The sequence below is a fragment of the Mobula birostris genome, chromosome 3, assembly GCF_030028105.1.
Source record: "Mobula birostris isolate sMobBir1 chromosome 3, sMobBir1.hap1, whole genome shotgun sequence".
Lineage (NCBI taxonomy): Eukaryota > Metazoa > Chordata > Chondrichthyes > Myliobatiformes > Myliobatidae > Mobula > Mobula birostris.
This window is the reverse complement of record NC_092372.1, coordinates 35,433,966-35,452,887: the sequence shown is the minus strand read 5'-3', so window position 1 is coordinate 35,452,887 and position 18,922 is coordinate 35,433,966. Positions and strand designations below refer to the sequence as shown.

Below are 18,922 nucleotides of genomic sequence, written 5' to 3'. Positions count from 1 at the left end.
TTTATACATATTTCTATTTTGCCAATACCTTAGTTAATTACGTATCAGTTATTTCCACCATCTCTTTACTATTTTGTTTTTATGCAGGTGGTTGATTAAATGACACCTTTTGAAAGTCCATATCTAATCCATTATTATTGTTTATCTCTCCGGGTTATGCAGAGGTAATTCGTATTTAACAAATCCAAGTCGGTTAATCCTATCTTTTTCCAAATGAGAATTAATTTAGTCCTTGCAATGATACCTCAAATTTTTCCCTGCAGTGAAAAAAGAGATTAATTGGTTTGTAGATGCTAAGTTTGTCACTCCTCACTATTGATGCCCATGTACTATTTGCAATGCAATGTGACTCCCACTAAGGATCCTTCTGTGTAGAATTTGGGAAAAAAACTGACTGAGATCCCTGGGATTCTATTTGTATGTTTACAAAAGCAACCGGAACAAAATGTTTCGAGCCAATAGATTTTAACTTTTAACTTCTCATATTCTATCATTTTTCGTCCTTTATTCTCACTTGTATTAATTGTTCTGAAAGGACTGGACTTGTTTCTGTATGACAAGGCTGATGGTTTTATGGACGTGTATTTTATCATGCATTAATGAATATGTGTAAATATCACAATCTTTCATTTACTGTTACAGATAACGTGACTTTACAGATAGATGGTGTACTATATTTACGAATAATGGATGCATACAAGGTAATATAAATTGTGCATGTTATTCTTCTTAAGCATATGCCACAACTTCAGGCTTTGTGAATTCGTATAACTAGAGAGCATAGGTTTCATGTGAGAAGGAAGAGTTATGACCTTTAATGAGGTGCACCTTTAAGGACTTGTCTTGCTATCGTTAACGATGTATACACATCTGTCCACATGTTTCTCCACTGCACTTAATATCCTCCAACTATTAGTTATTGCATGTTCCATCTGCCAAACACATTACCTCACACTTCTCTCGATTAAAGTGCATTTACCATTTTTCTGTCCAACTGATAGGCCATCTGCAGCTTACAACAGTCTGTGGCTTTCAAGCTCCTTGTCAATAATGTAATTTTTAAAAATCTATAATCTTCTTTATATATTTGTTGAGATGGTCCCAAGATGGTGCTGAGTTGTGACCTCTGTTGAGTCACAGCTCAGGTTTAGTTGTTATTTTAATTGTTTCATTTTTCATTGTTTTTTAGGTTCGAAATGATGGTTTTAGGGACAGAGAGGAAAATTAGAGGTCAGGAGCTGGGGATGAGAGGTGTTAGAGAACAGGCTGGAGTCTAAGTCTCCATTCTGCGTTCAAAGCAATGCGGACTTGGGGCATCCATGGTCGGATGTACAGTAAGACTGGCAGATGGTGGAAAAGGCCTCCCCCAAGTCAGCCGGTTGTCGGCAGGTTGCAGAATCAAAGTTCCATGCGGGCAGGAGGAACAGCTCTGATTGCTTCCTGGGTTCACAAATCGAAGTTCAAAGTAAAATTTATTATCTGTGAGGCCTAGTGTTCGGTGATTGATGTGTCCTGGGATTGATGCCAAGGATCAAGGCCTGAGGGTTGAATTGGAAGTCCGGAAGTCAAGGCCCATTGGCCAGAGCTGAGTCTGTGAAGGTCAAGGTAATCAATAATAGTAGATTGTAGAAGTTAAAAGAATATCTAATTAGTTCGACATCTATTTCAGGCAAGTTACGGAGTTGAAGATCCCGAGTATGCAGTTACTCAGTTGGCCCAAACAACCATGAGATCTGAACTTGGGAAGCTTTCACTGGACAGTGTTTTCAGGGTGAGTAACATAATTCAGTTTCTCTTTTTTTATGCAACACAAACAAAACAGAGGAATTCAGCAAGTCAGGCTGCATCTCTGGAGGTGAATAAACAGTCGAACAGTTTTGGGCTGAAACTCTTCATCAGGACTGGAAAGAAAGGGGACAGAAGGCAGAATAGGAAGGTGGGGGGAAAAGGGGTACAGGCTGACCGGTGAAGGCAAAGGTGTGTGGATGGGGAGAGGTGACGATTAAGAATCTGGGAGATAATAGGTGGAAGAGGTAAAGGGCTGAAGAAGAAGAAATCTGATACAGTTGTCCCCCGCTTTTCGAACGTTTGCTTTACGAAACCTCGCTGTTACAAAAGACCTACATTAGTTACCTGTTTTCGCTAACAGAAGGTGTTTTCACTGTTACGAAAAAAGGCAGCGCGCGATAAAAGGCAGTACGTGCCCCGAGCAGCCAAGCTCCTACCCCGGAACTGCATTCTAGCCGACACTGCTTAAACACATGCCTGTGAGCAGCCGTTAGCAAGATGAGTTCTAAGGTATTGGAAAAGCCTAAAAGAGCTCGTAAGGGTGTTACACTTAGAGTAAAACTAGACATAATTAAACGTTTTGATCGTGGTGAACGAAGTAAGGACAAAGTGAGTTTGGCTTGTGGAAGTTGACGAAGATGATGTTGAAGAGGTTTTGGCATCCCATGACCAAGAACTGATAGATGAAGAGCTGATGCAATTGGAAGAGGAAAGGATAACAATTGAAACTGAATGCAGTAGCAAACGGACTGAAAGTGAAGTCGTCCAGGAACTGAACGTGAAGAAGATGACCTGTCTGCCCTGATGGAGATAGACGACGATGAGATGACACCCCAGTGGCCCACCAACCCAACCCCCAGGCTGCAGACCAATACATTGCCGCAGAGAATGCAGCGGTAGCCGGGACGCACCCAACACATCTTTAAGAAAAAAGCCAAAATAAACAAGCTAATTAATTAGGTGCCGCCCAGCACGTAAATGTCGGCCCAGATCAGAGATGATTGCCGATTGCGTCGCCTCTGATCTGTGCTGACATTTACACGCCGGGCGGCACCTAATTAATTAGCTTGTTTATTTTGGCTTTTTTCTTAAAGGTGAGCTGGGTGCGTCCTGGCACCGCTGTACCACTGCATTTTTCGCCGATCGGTATTGGTCGGCGGCCTGGAGGTTGGGGACCACTGCACCACCCCAACCTCCGACGACTCAGCCTAATACACCATCATCAGTGTGCTCAGCGCTGTCCCGATTCCAGTAAGTGATACTACACTGTATATACATTATTTCTACTTTATATAGGCTGTGTATTTTTATGCGTTATTTGGTATGATTTGGCAGCTTCATAGCTTAAAAGTTACTGGAGAGAGTGTTTCTGCCGAGAGCGCTTGCGTGAGATTTTTGCTATGGAGAACAGTACGGCAATGATTGTGGAAAAGTATTTCTACTTTATATAGGCTGTGTATTTATCATATCATTCCTGCTTTTACTATATGTTACTGTTATTTTAGGTTTTATGTGTTATTTGACAGGATTTGGTAGGTTATTTTTTTAGGTCTGCGAACGCTCACAAATTTTTCCCATATAAATAAATGGGAATTGCTTCTTCGCTTTACGATAGTCTGGCTTACAAACTGTTTCATAGGAACGCTGTACCTTTGGATGGCGGGGGAAACCTGGAGAGAAGAATGGACTATGGAATTAAGGGGAGGAGAACCAGAGGGAGGTGAAGAGAAGTGGTGAGAGGGAAAACAAAATGCCTGACTTGGCTGAGTTCCTCCAGAACATTGTGTCTGTTGTTCAGTGATTTACAGCATCTGCAGAATTTGTTGTGTTTATGTTCTCCTTTTTTCTGGTTGTTTACTTGCAGATGTTGTTAGTATATCTGGTTCTAAGAAAGTAGTGCAGTGCTACCAGTTGGAATACAGGATGGAAAATCCGGCTCTTGTTATTGTTTGAGGGAAAGAGATTAGGCAATAGTGACAAATGACCATTGAAATGAGATGCGACTTGGAACGGAAAATGGAGTTGATGTGTCCATGATTTTGTGACCTTCCAATTGATTAGATTCACAAGGATGGCAATGGGGGTGGGGTGGAATTGTAAGAATAATGTGTGTTTCTTCATGTAGACAAATGTGCTGCGGACAGAATATATTGGAGAATGAGATTTTAGTGTTAAATTACTGAACTATTAATCCAGAAGCCTGTGCACCACAGTAGGTGAGAATTAAAATTCACTTAATTAAAAAAAAACTGGAATTATAAATGGTTATTGTAAAATGACAAAATTAGCCTTTAAACCCCAAATGGTTCGCTTATACCCCTCATTTAAGGACAGCTCAGCTAATCTGGCCTCTGCGTGATTCTAAATCTACAGCAATGTGGTGTACTCTTTATTTCCCCAGCTAAGTGATTCATTTGTAGCAAAAAGACATGACAAAATATTCATTGCAATTAGCCTTAACTACAGCTGTAAATGGTTTGCTCAGTGAAGTATGTGGTTTTATTACAGCAGAGAGGAAACATTACCAGAGACTTAATAGCTTTGCATTTTTCAGGAAATTGTGCACATTTGAATAAAGCACCTGTCTTAATGACAAAATAGACAGTCTCTGTTAAAGAAGCAGAATTAAGACCAGTCTTTATCAGCACATCTGACAAATGTTAGGGATTCATCATACAAATTTCTCTAAAGTGAAATCACAGCCCTATAACATTAGTCCATACCTCTGTAATTATTTGTTTCAATTTAGATGCAATTATATAGCCCAAATAACGATGAAAATTGATCTTATCTTTTTGCCAGATTTTTTAAATGATTGATATTAACTAATTTACTAAACACTGATAAAATGCAAAATGTCCCAACTGAACCAAACATTAAAGCTATCATTATTGTAACCTCATGCTATGTCATTTTTCTAATTCTTGAAAAAAACATAAATGTATTGAAAATGCTATAATTTCATCAGTTTAAATTGACATTCATCTCTCTGACACAGTAAATTAATTTCCATTTTGCATGTGGAAGACCAAAGATCTCTTGCATTGCTTTGCAGGAAAGAGAAGTATTGAATATGAATATGGTAACTCAGATAAATCAAGCTGCAGATACATGGGGAATCCGCTGCTTGAGATATGAGATCAAGGATATCCATGTTCCACCTAAAGTGAAAGAAGCTATGCAGATGCAAGTAAGTTTGCAATTTGAAGTTTCTTCAAGAAGATAAAGGAAAATCAGTTCATTAAAATTCTGTGGCAAGGAAGTGTTGGATTGATCAAGAATATATGATGGAGGGCACAATCACATCATTACTAATTTTAGACCTCTTACAAATTTTTTTTTGTCCACAATAAAAATTTAAGAAAACCTCTGTTTAAATATTGCAAGTTAGAACATAGAACATAGAAAATCTACAGCACATTACAGGCCCTTCTGCCCACAATGTTGTGCCGACATTGTAACCTACTCTAGAGCTGCTGTAGAATTTCCCTACCACATAGCCCTCTATTTTTCTAAGCTACATGTACCTAGCTAAGAGTCTCTTAACAGAACTATTGTAATCGCCTCCACCACCCACGCCGGCAGTCCATTCCACGCACCCACCACTCTGTGTGTGAAAAACTTACTTCTGGTGTGTGTGTTCCTGAAATGTGTGTTTCTTCATTCCCCGCATTCCGCACTCTGCATTTTTCCACCATTTTCTAAACTTCTCTCTGTGCCAGATACTATTCCATGGTAGAGAAGGAAGCTGGTGACTATTTTCATGGCTGCATAATGACCAACTAGCTGCAACACACCCACCTCTGTTGTATGTGAATTATACATACTGTGTTGTGCATCTTGATCTGGAGGAATGTTGTTTCATCTGGCAGTATACACGTATATAGTTGAGTAATTTGGAACACAGCCACAGGGATGGGCATGAAAGCTAGACTGCATCAAAATTGTTCCTTCCTCCTTGATGGAAGAACATTTACAGTCATGTTCGCAGTCTTATCCACTTTCTTCACTTTATTGTATATGCACAATGGAGTTTATTCCAGTTCCATACAACAAATTGTAACTAAATAGCTGTATTCTATGTCAGTTGAATCAGGTTAGAAACGGTTATTTTGTGCTGTTTATTTTATTATCTTTTTCAAAGTTCTGTCTGACACCAATTGGATGGTATAAAGGGAATGTGGATTATTGATTTTATTGCACTGTTATAGGTTGAGGCTGAAAGAAAAAAGCGTGCTACTGTGCTGGAATCCGAAGGGGCCAGAGAGGCTGAAATCAATGTTGCTGAAGGGAAGAAACGATCTCGAATTCTGGCTTCTGAGGCAGAAAAGGCAGAAAAGATCAACCAAGCTGCAGGTAGGCTCATAGCTGAAGGACCACTTGTTATTCTTACTGTGAGGTCTCCCACATGCACTATCGAAATTAATTTTCTCAGCAAATTGTAGGTTCTGTATGCTGTATTTCTAAAGTATTTTGAAGAATAATATATGTGATGCATATTACTGATAATTTTTGCGCATCAATTGGTAGGTTAGAGAAACAAGTGTCTTTCTAGTGATTTCTAAGTGCAGTCAATAATGGGAGCAAAATGTCATTCTTCGTATGGCCACAAGAAATTCTGCGGAGGCTGAAAAACGAGTAACATACAAAATTCTGGAAGGACACAGCAGGTTAGGCAACATCTATGGAGGGAAATAAACAGTCGATATTTCAGTACTCGTGATATCACCTGTTTATTTCCCTTCATAGATGCTGTCTAACCTGGTGAGTTCCTTCAGCATTTTGTGTGTGATCCTTTTCATGATGCTGCCCTCAGGTAACTGTTCTCTAGATCTGGCATCTGTATCTCCCAGTGAAAGAATAAACAACTTGACAAATCAAGCTTATTTGTTAGTAGATTCATGTTGAAGCTAAAAGTGGAGCTGCTCATGTTATCTTTCTTACCTAAATGTCCTGTGCACAACATCTTACATTCCACTCTTTCACCTGTTCATAGGTGAAGCCAATGCAGTCCTTGTAAAAGCAAAAGCAAAAGCAGAATCTATCCAACTGCTTTCCGAAGTCCTGGGTCAGCAGGTAAGACCAAATGAATCCACAGAATTAAATTATTTTCAATTCTGATTTTGTATTGCAATAGAGTGGAAAAAAATGTTATTAACTTGCACTTCATGTTTTTTCTTTTATTTGATTAACAGTATGGAAATCAAGCAGCTTCACTGACTGTAGCGGAGCAGTATGTATCTGCCTTTAGTAACCTGGCCAAGCAGACAAATACAATTTTACTTCCATCAAATACAGGTGATGTCACAAGCATGGTGTCACAGGTAAGATGTCTTTTAAGCTTCAAGGTGTTCTGCCTTTCAGTAGTCTTTTATTAATTATTTATTTATTTCCATGATGTGGGCATCACTGCCAAAGCTAGCATTTGATGCCCTTTAGAAAATGATGCTGTATACTTTCACAGGGATTCTTGTAGCTGTGTTGACACCCTCTCATGGAAATAAACTGCACAAATGCAACTTAAGTACAGATAACTTTTATCATGCACTTTAAAAAAATTAGCAAATGAGCATCTCTTTGGACTGCTTTGTGTATACCGTTCCGGTTATGGATCCTGCAAACTGTCAGGGTCGTAGGGGCACTGTACAGATGAGCGCTGCATCAGTTGTCGCCATCTCTCATAACTGTGGACGAGTGCCTGAGTTTGCGGCAAAGCTCCTTCCAGTCCACTCTACAATGTTGTTTATCTATTTCTTCTCCTTTTTCTTTTCCCTGAAGAACGGTCTTTGAGCGTCCATTTGACCATACCTTCTTGGTTTCTGCTTGTTTACTGGGGACAGTCGATCTTTTACTGTCGGGTGATGGTTCTTCATACTTTGTTGCTTGAGACATGGCCTGTATAGGAGATGCCGAGGAGCCTTCTGAAGCATCTCATTACTACTGCCTGGATCTTCTTTTGCAGTTCTGTTGTCAAAGTCCATGATTTGCATGCATACAAGAAGATGGAGAGCACAACTTCATCCAGGAGTTTCAACTTGGATCTGTGAGCAATGTTATTGTCTCTCCTGATTGATTTTAGTTTAGCCTGTGTTGCTGTTGTTTGGGCTGTCCTTGCAAGGACTTCAGGCTTTGATCCTTCTTGGTTGATGATGGCGCTAAGACACTTGAACTGTTTGACAGTCTCTAGTTCTCGTCCACTGACTATAATTTTTGTCGTGATTGGCTCCTCATTGTTTCTTATTAGCTTGGTTTTCTCTGCGCTGACCTCCGTGCCGTATCTGGTAGATGTATCACAAGGCAGACTCACTTCCTGCCAGCCCATCAATGGTATCAGCGAACCTGAGGTTGGTTATGATCTGTCCTCCAATGCTGACTGTACCAATAAGGTCTCCCAGGGCATCTGTCATTATTTGCTCTAGGAAAATGTTGAAGAGCTTGCGTGAAAGGAGGCAGCCTTGTCAGACTCCCAACAAGGTGTGGAACTACTCTCCAACTGTTCCTTGAACAAGTACCGCACTGCTAGCCTTGGTGTAGAACTACTTGATGGTTTGGATCAGCTTCTGGCCCTTGTTGTGTCTCTTCATTGTGGCCCAGAGTGCATCATGCCACACCCTATCGAATGCCTTCTTGAAGTCTATGAACACGTGGAAGATGTCCTGTTGATGTTGGTTGTGTATCTCGCACAGTACTCAGAGGTTGAATATCTGTTCTGTTGTACTTCTTCCACTTCTGAATCCAGCCTGCTCTTTGGCGACTATTTCTTCTGCCTGTGGTTTCAGTCTGTTCAAGATGACTTTCAACATCACTTTGCTTGCATGGTTGGTAAGACTTGTGGCTCTATAATTCTGGCACTGCTGTAAATTGCCTTTCTTGGGGATGGAGATGATGAGTGATTTGTTTTCCAGGGCATGGGCCATTCCCTGGTCTGCCAGATTTTGTTGCAGATATTGGTGAGGATGCCTTTCACTGTTTCTCCTCTATGTTTTATCAGCTTAGCTGGGACGTTGTCTATTCCTGCACCTTTCCCATTCTTCTGCGATCTTATGACTGCTTCTACTTCTTCCCGCAGAATTGGAAAGTCATTGTTGTTTGACAAGTCTTGGCTTGCGAGTATGCTGGGGTCTCCTTGGGTCTGATGGTTGTAAAGATCTGAACAATACTCAGTCCATATGTTGAAAATGTCTTCACCTTCTGTGAGACAGTTTCCTTCTTTGTCTTGGAAGGTGTTGACTTGTGACTGTTCATAATTTGAAATGTTTTTGTTCAGGCTATCTTCTATCTCTGTACACTGTCTCTTAATCCAATCTTCCTTGGCCTTGATCATGCTTTTTCCTGATCATCTTGCTGATGCGCTACAGCTCCAGTTGTTCTGTTCTTAGTTCTCTTCAGGTCTCGTCTAGTGTCACACATTTCCAGGATCTTCCCTGTTATCCAGGATTGGGTTTTCTGGCAAGTGATTTCCAAGTATCTCATTGGCTGTTTCTATCATCACTTCACTGAACTTAGCTGTCAACACATCAGAATTTTCGTCAGGCATCAGCAGTGGGGCAAATTTTCCAACTGTGACTTTGAAGGAATCGGCGATGGAATCTGTCCAAGTTGAATTTCATTCTGATGCTCTTAGGCTTCTTGACTTTCTTCAGCCTGATTCTAAAGTTCATTATCACCAGGTCGTGGTCACTTCCAATACCCGTACCTGGGAACATCTTTGTTGTGGCTGTCTTGATCCCAGACCAAAACCAGTTCTGCACCAGTATGTAATTAGTCTGGCTGTGATGTATTCCATAGGGTGCATGCCAGGTCCAGGGTCGTGATGCCTTGTGCTCTCCAAGGGTGTACGCAAACACCACGTTGTTGTAGCTGGCAAAACCAAGTAGGCACAATCCTTGCTCGTTGGTTACGGCATTACATGAGGGGCCGCAGAATTCCTTCCAGTCTTCCAGTACGTCTGCGCTCACCTTGGCATTCGAGTCCCTGTGGATGATTAGAATGTCCTTTTTGTCCACCTTGTCAACAATGCCCTGGAGTTGGGTGTAGAATTCCTGTACCTAGTCATCTTCATAGTCAGTTGTTGGTGCGTAGCTTGTATTACTGTGATGTTGAAAGGTGCTGTTCTAGGGCGAGTGGAAATAACCCTGTTGGAGACTGGGTGGTACACGAGTACTGATTTCTTGATGTTGACAAGAAATCCTACGCCATTGGCACATTTGTCAAATTCTCCACTGTAGTTTGACTTTGCGGAGTCCCATGATGTGCCATATATACCTCTCTAGCTCATATGCGAGCTCCTGCAGTTTTCCTGCTTGAGCAAGTGTTCTCACATTCTGTGTGGCTAATGAGATGTAGTCTCTCCACAAATCTTCTGTGGTGCACCTACATCAGTAGCCTACTTAACACCTTCGCCCTGGCGTGCAACAGATGATGAGGTCCTTGGTGACCCGGGCGACCACCAATCCGGTATGCGGTCTATTGCTGTGTGCATCATGTCACTTGTCTTTGGTTGGTGAGGCCTGGCGGCATCCATGCTGCTCCAGGCCAGACCATAGCCGATGCCCTCCGACTCAGTGGCTCGCCCCGGTCTGGAACACATGGCCATTGTAGTTCTTCAGGGAAGTCGTCCACCGGCTGGTGACTCCGTTGACAAGGTCCTTCGCCAGGTGGTGCTGTGTTAACACCACCCGTCACGTCATTTAGACCGCCAGCTGAAGCAGTGTACCAGGGTGTGCCACTTGGAGGCAGATGTGAGAGATTTAGAGATGAATGAGGACCAGTGATGCCTGTCCACTCTACTAGATGGCGTGCAGCTGTCAGACATCAAAGGTACAACCTCTGTCCAGAGCCCCCTACAGTCTAATTGTCAAACCCATAATAGTAATATAAATATTTGATTACAGTTTTGAGAATGACCCTGAGATAATTAAGTAATTGACCATAGAAATAAAATGGAAAATAACTTGAAGAAGACTTGGAAAGTGATGACCAAAACTGATTTGAGGTCACATTTGAGAGGTGAAGGCAAAAGAAGAGTAACATCTAAAGACTTTATTTCAGTGGCTTACCTAAGCTAAATATGTGGCAATGAGGAATAAAAAGAAGTTTCAAAGATAAATTGAAGACATATAGCGAAAACAAGATTTAATGAAATAAAATCTGTAGGTCTGGTATCACAACTCCAGATTAAGTTTATTTGTTGATAAAATTATGTTGAAGCTAAAAGTGAAGCTGCTTGTGTTATGTTTCTGGCTTATGTTTCCTTTCCACTCTATAATAAATATAGAGAGGAAGTACTGAATTATCTGTTGTATAAAGGAAACATTGATTGAGATGGCTGTTGAGTAAGAATGCAGGTTGCCAACGACCATTAAAGAAAATAGCAAGTGTTTTCATAAACACACAACTGACACTATTTGAGTGATGTGAGGAGATGGCTTTGCTGATGAGATACCCTGTGCAAAACTTCAAAAAGCATCCTGAAAACTGGGATTAAAGATGGCACCAAATAAAATGCATCACACGTGCATGATTTGTGAGTAACCTCCTTAGACCATGCAATCTCCTTCCTTTTGAATATACCCAGTTTTAATTGCTCCACATTTTGTATCCTCAACTGCTGGCACCCAAGCTCGGAAGTTCCTTCCTAAATGTTCCTCCCTCTTAACCACTCTTCCCCCTTAGAGTGAGCCTCATTTCAGTTGATTTTTTCCTGGGTAAACATCAGAGTGTGTTTGATAAAGTTCCTTTAAATTACCTTGAGTTGTTACCACAATAAGGGCACTGGATAGGTTGGGGGTCACATTGCAGTGGGATTACTAGAGTGATAGAATGAAGAAGAAGGAGAGAAAAAAAATACAGGAAGTTGGAGAAATTCGTGTTCATGTCATCAGGTTGGAGGCTACCTTAACATGTTACTCCTGTAACTTGAGAGTGGCCTCACCGTGGCATAAGAGGAGGCCAAGGACAGACAGACATGTTAGAACAGGAACGAGGATAGGAATTGAAATGGTTGGCCACTGGCAAATTCTGTTTTTTGTGGAAGGAGTTGAGGTGCTCAACAAAGTTGTCCCCCCAATCTACAGTACACGACATCAGATCTTACTAATGTAGAGAAGATTGCACCAGGAGCACAAGATATAGTAGACAACCCCTACAGATTTGCAGGTGAAGTGTTGCCTCACCTGGAAGAACTGATTGGGGCCCTGAATTGATGTGAGGGAGGAGGTGAATGGGCAGGTGTAGCCACTTGCGGGGATAAGTGCCAGGAGGGAGATTAGTGGGGAAGGACGAATGGACAAGGGAATCACGGAGGGAACAGTGGAGAGTGGGGCTGGGGTTAAGATGTGTTTGGTGGTAGGGTCCCTTTGAAAATTGTGGAAGTTGCGGAGAATGGTGTGTTGGATGCGGAGGCTCATGAGGTAGATGACAAGATGAACTCTATCCCTGTTGTAGCAGAAAGATAGGTTGAGTGCAGATGTGTGGGAAATGGAGGAGATGCAGGTGAGAGCAGCATCATTGGTAAAGGAAAGGAAACCCCATTCTTTGAAGAAGGAGGACATATCTGGTGTCCTGGAAAAGAAAGCCTCATCCTGGGAACAGATGTGGCAGAAACAAAGGACTTGGAATTAATGGGTTTATAAAAGATAGCGTTAGACAGTTTGCCTCCAGTGATGGAGACAGAGAGATGGAGAAAGGGAAGAGAGATGGCAGAAAAGCTTGGAAACCAAGGTCCAAGTGTCTTGTTCAATTATGAGTAATCTTCAGAAGTATGTAATGTTAAGATTAATGACCCATATTGTGCCAACTGTTGGCTGAAACTTCTGGAAATTTGCTTGTCAGTGTCATTGTGTCCTGGATTTGCATGCTATAGTGCCCAGGAATGTAAATACAGAATATTGTTGCAGGCATATCAGAAATAGGTTTAAAAATTATGTTCCCTATTATCTTGGGTTTCATTTTTGTTTGCCTTTTTAAAAGTTTCTGTAAATACTGGCAAAAATTCAAGCATTTGGTTCTCATTCTTCATTCGTAAAACCTGATGTGAATGTGAACAAAAGCATCAAACAAAATGTCAAGTATTTACCCTTTCCATGAAAGTTTAGTGCAAAATAATCAAAATTGCGAACTTGACCCTCTAATGATTATTCCCAAGTTATTGATATGGAAGATCAACCTGTGGTCTAATTGTCCATGATTCCTTTGGGTTATTTTTGTTAACTCACTCTAATTTGTTTCTCAATCCTGGAAACACTTCCTGCTCTGTCGGATTTACTGCACTGTCTTTATTTGGTAGGATTTCAGTATTACTGATTTTGTCGTTAACAGTAAGTCTGAGCATTTGGCTTTTAATGCCAATGTACTTGTGTTTTCTGTGTTTATTGTGTATTCTGTATGTTTAAATTACATACTGTATTTGCTGTCATTGCTTTCCCTGGACTGCTCTTTGGAAAGAATATTAATTATCTCCATTTATACATTAAAGGCCATGGGAATTTACAGTGCCCTCTATAAACCGGAAACAGCGAAAGAGAAACTGACAAGAGACACTGCTCATACTGATGAATCATCACTAGCCAGTGGCAACTGAACATGTTATTCAGAGACATAACAACCTGAGGTTTCAACTGAATGACAAATGAAAATTAAAATTGCAGAATTTCTCTGACTGTTCTGAGATGAAGATATGTTTCATTCATGACACAACCAATTTTATACTCATGGAAGAATTGATATTGTTGGCTGCCTGTAGCTTATATGCCTTCCGTTGAACTCCCATCATGGATATAAGAAAAAAAATGGTTGAATTGGTTTGGAGGAGTTTGTAAATTTTCCTGAGAAATAAATGTTTAATAATTTCTTTTTGACCCTCAAAAGTAAATGTGGTCTTGGTATTTTTGTTTTGTCATGTAATTATTCATATTGTTTTCAAGTGGGGATAAAAATGAACAATTGTATTTGGGATGATCCAAATGTGAGATGTTAACCTCAAGCGGGAAAGGGTTTGTGTGTGAAGGAGAAAGTCAGAAAAATGGAAAGGAGAAACAAAAGGTACTATTTGGAATAAATGTAACTATTATGACAAATCTGATATATTTGTGATAAATGTATGCAATTAAAATACACAGAAAATTTAACATGATGCATTGCAGCAAACATATTGCAACTCATTCTTTTTTTTCATCTTTTAAAACAGGAAATGATTTATAGTTCCAAAACAATTTAAAAATGTGTTAATACAACCATTATTGTATAACAGGATATTTACTTAAACTGCATGTTTGAAGTAATTTAAGAGCCCATTCTTTGAAACTGTTTATTTCCGACAACCTGGTATTGGTATGGGACCAATACCCAGTTGTCTGGGCTATGAATCTGGATCAGCAAGTCTGAATTCCATCACACCAGTTGAGAAGTGAACGCTGAGGTAATTAATTAAATGTGAAGTTCAAAGGAGTTTCAGTAATTGTATCTGCTAAACTGAGGTTTTTTTTTGCCAAATTTGCACATTGGCAGAATCTGCCTGTGAATCATGATCTGGCAAATGTATATTTTTTTTCTTTTATTAGATAATACTTTCCTCCCTTCTCAAAATGCATCAATAGCAGCCTGCAAACAGGCCATCTGCTCACGCTTATGGTTGAAAATTAAGCAAAGCAGTATTGGAGAGAAAGAAAAAATTACTCAAATTATGCTCTTGCTGTACAAGCTATAGTGTGGTTGATGTTTTACTGTCAAGTGTTTTATATCATACAGGATTTTTAATTGGCTTTTATCTTTGAACAACTGGCTGGCAGACACAATTTCAAGGTAACATTTGTAAAAGATTAATACAAGAATATTCCTGAGGGCATGATATTGAGCTCAACTTGCCACCTTCACTCTGCACCAATGAATCTTCTGGAATGAATTATTTGGTTCACATGTAAGATTTAATGGCTAAATCTGGCTCGTTGAAGTGCCTTACGTCAACTAGTTTGAATTATATTAGCATCTGCATAACCTTTCATCCTGTTCAACGCATTAGAAGATGTATAAATCGAATTTTCCTTGCCAGTAGTCAAAGAAATGTTTTGAACTGATTATTAACCTTAGAATCTTAGTAGAATTAATATTTAAATGTTGAGAATATAAATACTTAGTGCATTGTATTTACTCATCAATTTAACAAATTAAAAGCAACTCTGTATCAACCAGGCAGATTAAAATTTGCAGTAGAAATAAATGTCTAAGGTGTAAATTGAGATGAATGGTTTAAGATCCATGGGTAGTTGGCCATGATACAGAACGAGTAGGTTGAAGTTCTGTTATTTTAATTTAGCATGAGTTCCAAATTAGAACAACCTTTGAGCTGAATAGAATTAACTCTTTTCTTTGGCTTCCACTGGGAGAATGTTTTAGCTTTCTAAGACCTCTAAGTAATGAATTTGAGTTGTTATCCATTCCTCATAATACCTCTGCTCCAAGTTAAATCCTCTGTTCACAGGTTCACTGTTTACTGCATTTGAAATTGTATCTGATCTAAGTTTTAAATCTGACCCAATATCTTATTAACTTTTTTCAATCCCCATAATCTTGGGAAAAAGAGGTCAGCATTTTAACTTGGCAATTGTATGTAATAAATGGTAAGACTTTATTATATTATTTTTTATAAGGATCACTGCTAGACTAATCAAGAATAGAAGAGAGTATATGACACAACCAACTTTATTTAAACCCCAAAGACAAATCCTTAATAAATAGTTTATTGCTGAAAGTTTTTAAATTAAATAACTAACACAGTAATACATTTAGTTTAGAATTGTCTACATCAAAAACCTTTCAAAGGAATCTGAGTTGAATTGTCTTTCTTGAACACCATAGTTATCAGAATACATCAATATCTGTAGACTAATTCTGTGTCTGAGGGCCCTTCTGTTAGTGCAAAATAATATGAAAACAATAATAAAGCTTTAGTTGGGTAGATGGAGACCTTTTCACTATGAATTTTGTTCCTATTTCAGTTCTGCCTTTTTATTTCAAACTCTCATTGCAGTGACTCATAATGCATTGTCATCCAAGTTTGCTCCAAATGAAACAGTGTGGTGATTAAGGTGACTGATTGAAACTCTCCTCTGACAGCTGCAGTCATCTTTACATTTTTGCCAGTACTTCAACAGTGCAAAGATAGTGCTTCCTTGCATATTTCGGGATTGTTGGTAAAGGAATGGTTATTTTATGGCAGAAGAGTTGAAAACTTAAATTTGTTTAATTCTTAAAAAAAACTCGTCTGTTACAGTAACCATGAAACTGCGAGGTTGTTGTGAAGCCATCCTGATTCACTCATGTCTGTCAAAGAAAGAGATCTGTCATCCTTACTCAGCCTCGTCTATATTTGAATCCAGACCTATCCAGATAGTTGACTCTTAACTGCTTTGTGTATTCAGTACCATTTGGGGATAGCGAATATATTCTGATATTGCCAGTGATGGAAAAAAATACAGAAAATCCTCTAATCAATATTTAACTATGTTTATATATGATGATCCCATGCAACACATGAGAACCATTCTGCAACTGTAACATTAGCTGGCTTTCCCTGTTTGCAAGTCTCATATTACATTAAATGTTTGGAATTTGTTGCCATTACTCTATAAAGACAGCAATTTTTGGGTCCTGAATCTTTATTTTTGAGGAAAAGGTAATAAATTTTCCTCACGTTATAAAATACTTTGACTTAAAATGACATAATAGATTAAACCAGATATACGGTGTAGATATTGGTTTATTATTGTTTCATTAACCAAGATCAGTGAAAAGTTTGTATTGCATACTGTTTGTGCAGATCAAATCTGCACTGAGGTAGAATGAGGTAAAACAATAACAATGCAGAATAAAGTACAAAAATATAGAGAAGGTGCAGTTCAGGTAAACAATGAAGTGCAAGATTATAATAAGGTAGATTGTGTGGTCGAAAGTCCACCTTATCGTACAACAGGTATATTCAAGAGATTGATAACAGTGGGATAGAAGTTGTCCTTGAGCCTGGTAGTACATGCTTTCAGGCTTTTGTATATTCTGCTTGATGGGAGCAGAGAAATGTGTGATTCGACCTCACGTGCCCATGCCATTATACTGAAGTTTGCTTGGGTATGTTACAACCTTCTGAATTCAATATTGTCTTCAACAACTTCAGGTAACTACTTCCTCTGTCTCCATTAGAAGGGGCACATTTGATCATATGCCTTCTTGGATGGTATGAGAATGACTCAGTTTTTCTCTCCATTCACACAACCTGACTTCATGGGCATACCCCATGGTCATACATTTCACATTGCTTACATTCCTTTGCCTGTGCACGCATACTCACATCTACCCTCATTTCATTGCTTTGATGAACAAGGGACAACGTTCCCTCTCACTATCCTAGATGCAGGTGACATTTGCAATTTATCCTTAGTGTAACCCTGACATAATAATAAGTATTGATCCCGAGTGGGAAATTCTTTCATTACAGCAGCAACATTTAAAAACACGCAGCAATGTGCAGACTTAACTAATTATAAAGTACGGAATAATAATATACACAATAATTTACCAATGTGCAATAATGTACAAAATAATAAAACAGACTATTGTACTATGATGTGTGTTCTCCTGTGTTCCTGGAGAACTTGCAGACAAGGAAAGCCAGCTAATGTTAAAGGTGCAGAAATGTTCTCAGATGTGTTGCATGGGATCATTATCCATGAACACCAGGGCATTTTTAAATATTGTTTAGAGAATTTTCTATATTTTTCCCCATCACTGGCAATATAAGAATATATTCTCTATCCCCAAATGGTACTGAACACACAAAGCAATTAAAGTCAATTATTTGGATGGGTTTGGATGCAAATATAGACCAGGCTGAGTAAAGATGACAGATTTCTTACTTTTGACACTGAATCACAATGGCTGCACAACAGCCTCATAGTTTCATGGTTACTGTAACAGAGTCAAGCTTTTTAAATTTTCAACACATCACCTCATCACAGATGCTTCCTTTGTTCTGGTCATCCTTTCCGCATCCTCCCTGCAACTGAATACTAACTTGTTTTCTTACTTTCCCAGTTCTGATGAAGCCTGACCTGAAATGTTAACTGTTTCTCTTTCCACTGACACAATCTGACCTGCTGAGCATATGCAGCATATTTGAAACATCACAAGTGCCAAATATTATAGTTATTCATTTAAGTGAGCTAGTTATGAAAAAGTATTCTAAAATGATGAGAATGAATGTTAATTCAGAAATTAAAATCCTACTAGATCAAAACCTATTAGAAAAAGGAATGGACTGAAATAGAATGAACAAAAATATTATTTTTAAATTGCAAAAAATGAATGTAAAGTGAAAAGAGAACAAATTGGTGTCATTCAGAAAGTAAATGAATTGCTGTTCTGGGCCATAAAATGACTAACAAATGTTTTACAGACGACATGCAGATGGATTTTAGTTCCTTTGAAAAGAATCTGAAACAAAGCTACATGCAAGAATGATGCAATAATTCAAAACTTTAGCATCCCTGTATATTTCCTTTAGTTTTTTATACCCTGCTAATAACTTTGTGTTATGCAAAACTGATCTGATTAACTTTCTGATACAAATATTACTGAGACGTAATACCTATGTAGCTGGAGGCACCAAACAAAAATAGTGTGTTCAAACTATTGAAGTGATACGTTGTGACTTTATAACATCAGGCGTCTTTATAGTGACGTGCTTGGAAGAGCCTAGTTGCTTCATTAAAGAGTCTCACTGAGCTTAATCATTTCACCTTGAAGTAGAAGCTATAATCAGTAAAGAACAACACTAATTTGCCCTGAGCAAAAAGTGAAAAAAATTAATGATTGCAGAAATATAAAGAGGCAAAGTCAACAATGTGGTGCTGGCTCCAACAGCCTTGGCTGATCTTTCCTTCAAGTTACAGCATTAACTGTTTCTATATTTCTATTTATAGGAGAATAGAGTTGATAATTCCATGGATTCTCTAATTCCACAGGGAACGAAGCCCAGTATATACCTAATCTGGCCTAATGTAATTCTAATCACATACCAACACCATGGACTCTGAAGTGTGCTCTAAAAAAGTTAAATTGAGGCAGTCATTTGTATTATACTGGA

The 18,922-nt window shown here is 39.0% G+C and overlaps 1 protein-coding gene across 2 annotated transcripts in view; it reads left to right on the top strand.

Annotated features, from left to right (window-relative positions):
- stoml2 (stomatin (EPB72)-like 2) overlaps positions 1 to 13,921 on the top strand; it is a 46,550-nt gene extending 32,629 nt beyond the window's left edge. For both annotated transcript variants that reach the window (XM_072252469.1, XM_072252470.1), the window contains 7 exons: positions 643 to 701; positions 1,670 to 1,771; positions 4,844 to 4,978; positions 6,000 to 6,144; positions 6,785 to 6,864; positions 6,984 to 7,112; positions 13,265 to 13,921. In XM_072252469.1, the coding sequence (XP_072108570.1) occupies positions 643 to 701; positions 1,670 to 1,771; positions 4,844 to 4,978; positions 6,000 to 6,144; positions 6,785 to 6,864; positions 6,984 to 7,112; positions 13,265 to 13,369 (755 nt within the window). In that variant the 3' untranslated portion in view covers positions 13,370 to 13,921. The remainder of the gene's footprint in view (positions 1 to 642; positions 702 to 1,669; positions 1,772 to 4,843; positions 4,979 to 5,999; positions 6,145 to 6,784; positions 6,865 to 6,983; positions 7,113 to 13,264) is intronic.
- The last annotated feature ends 5,001 nt before the right edge of the window (positions 13,922 to 18,922 follow it).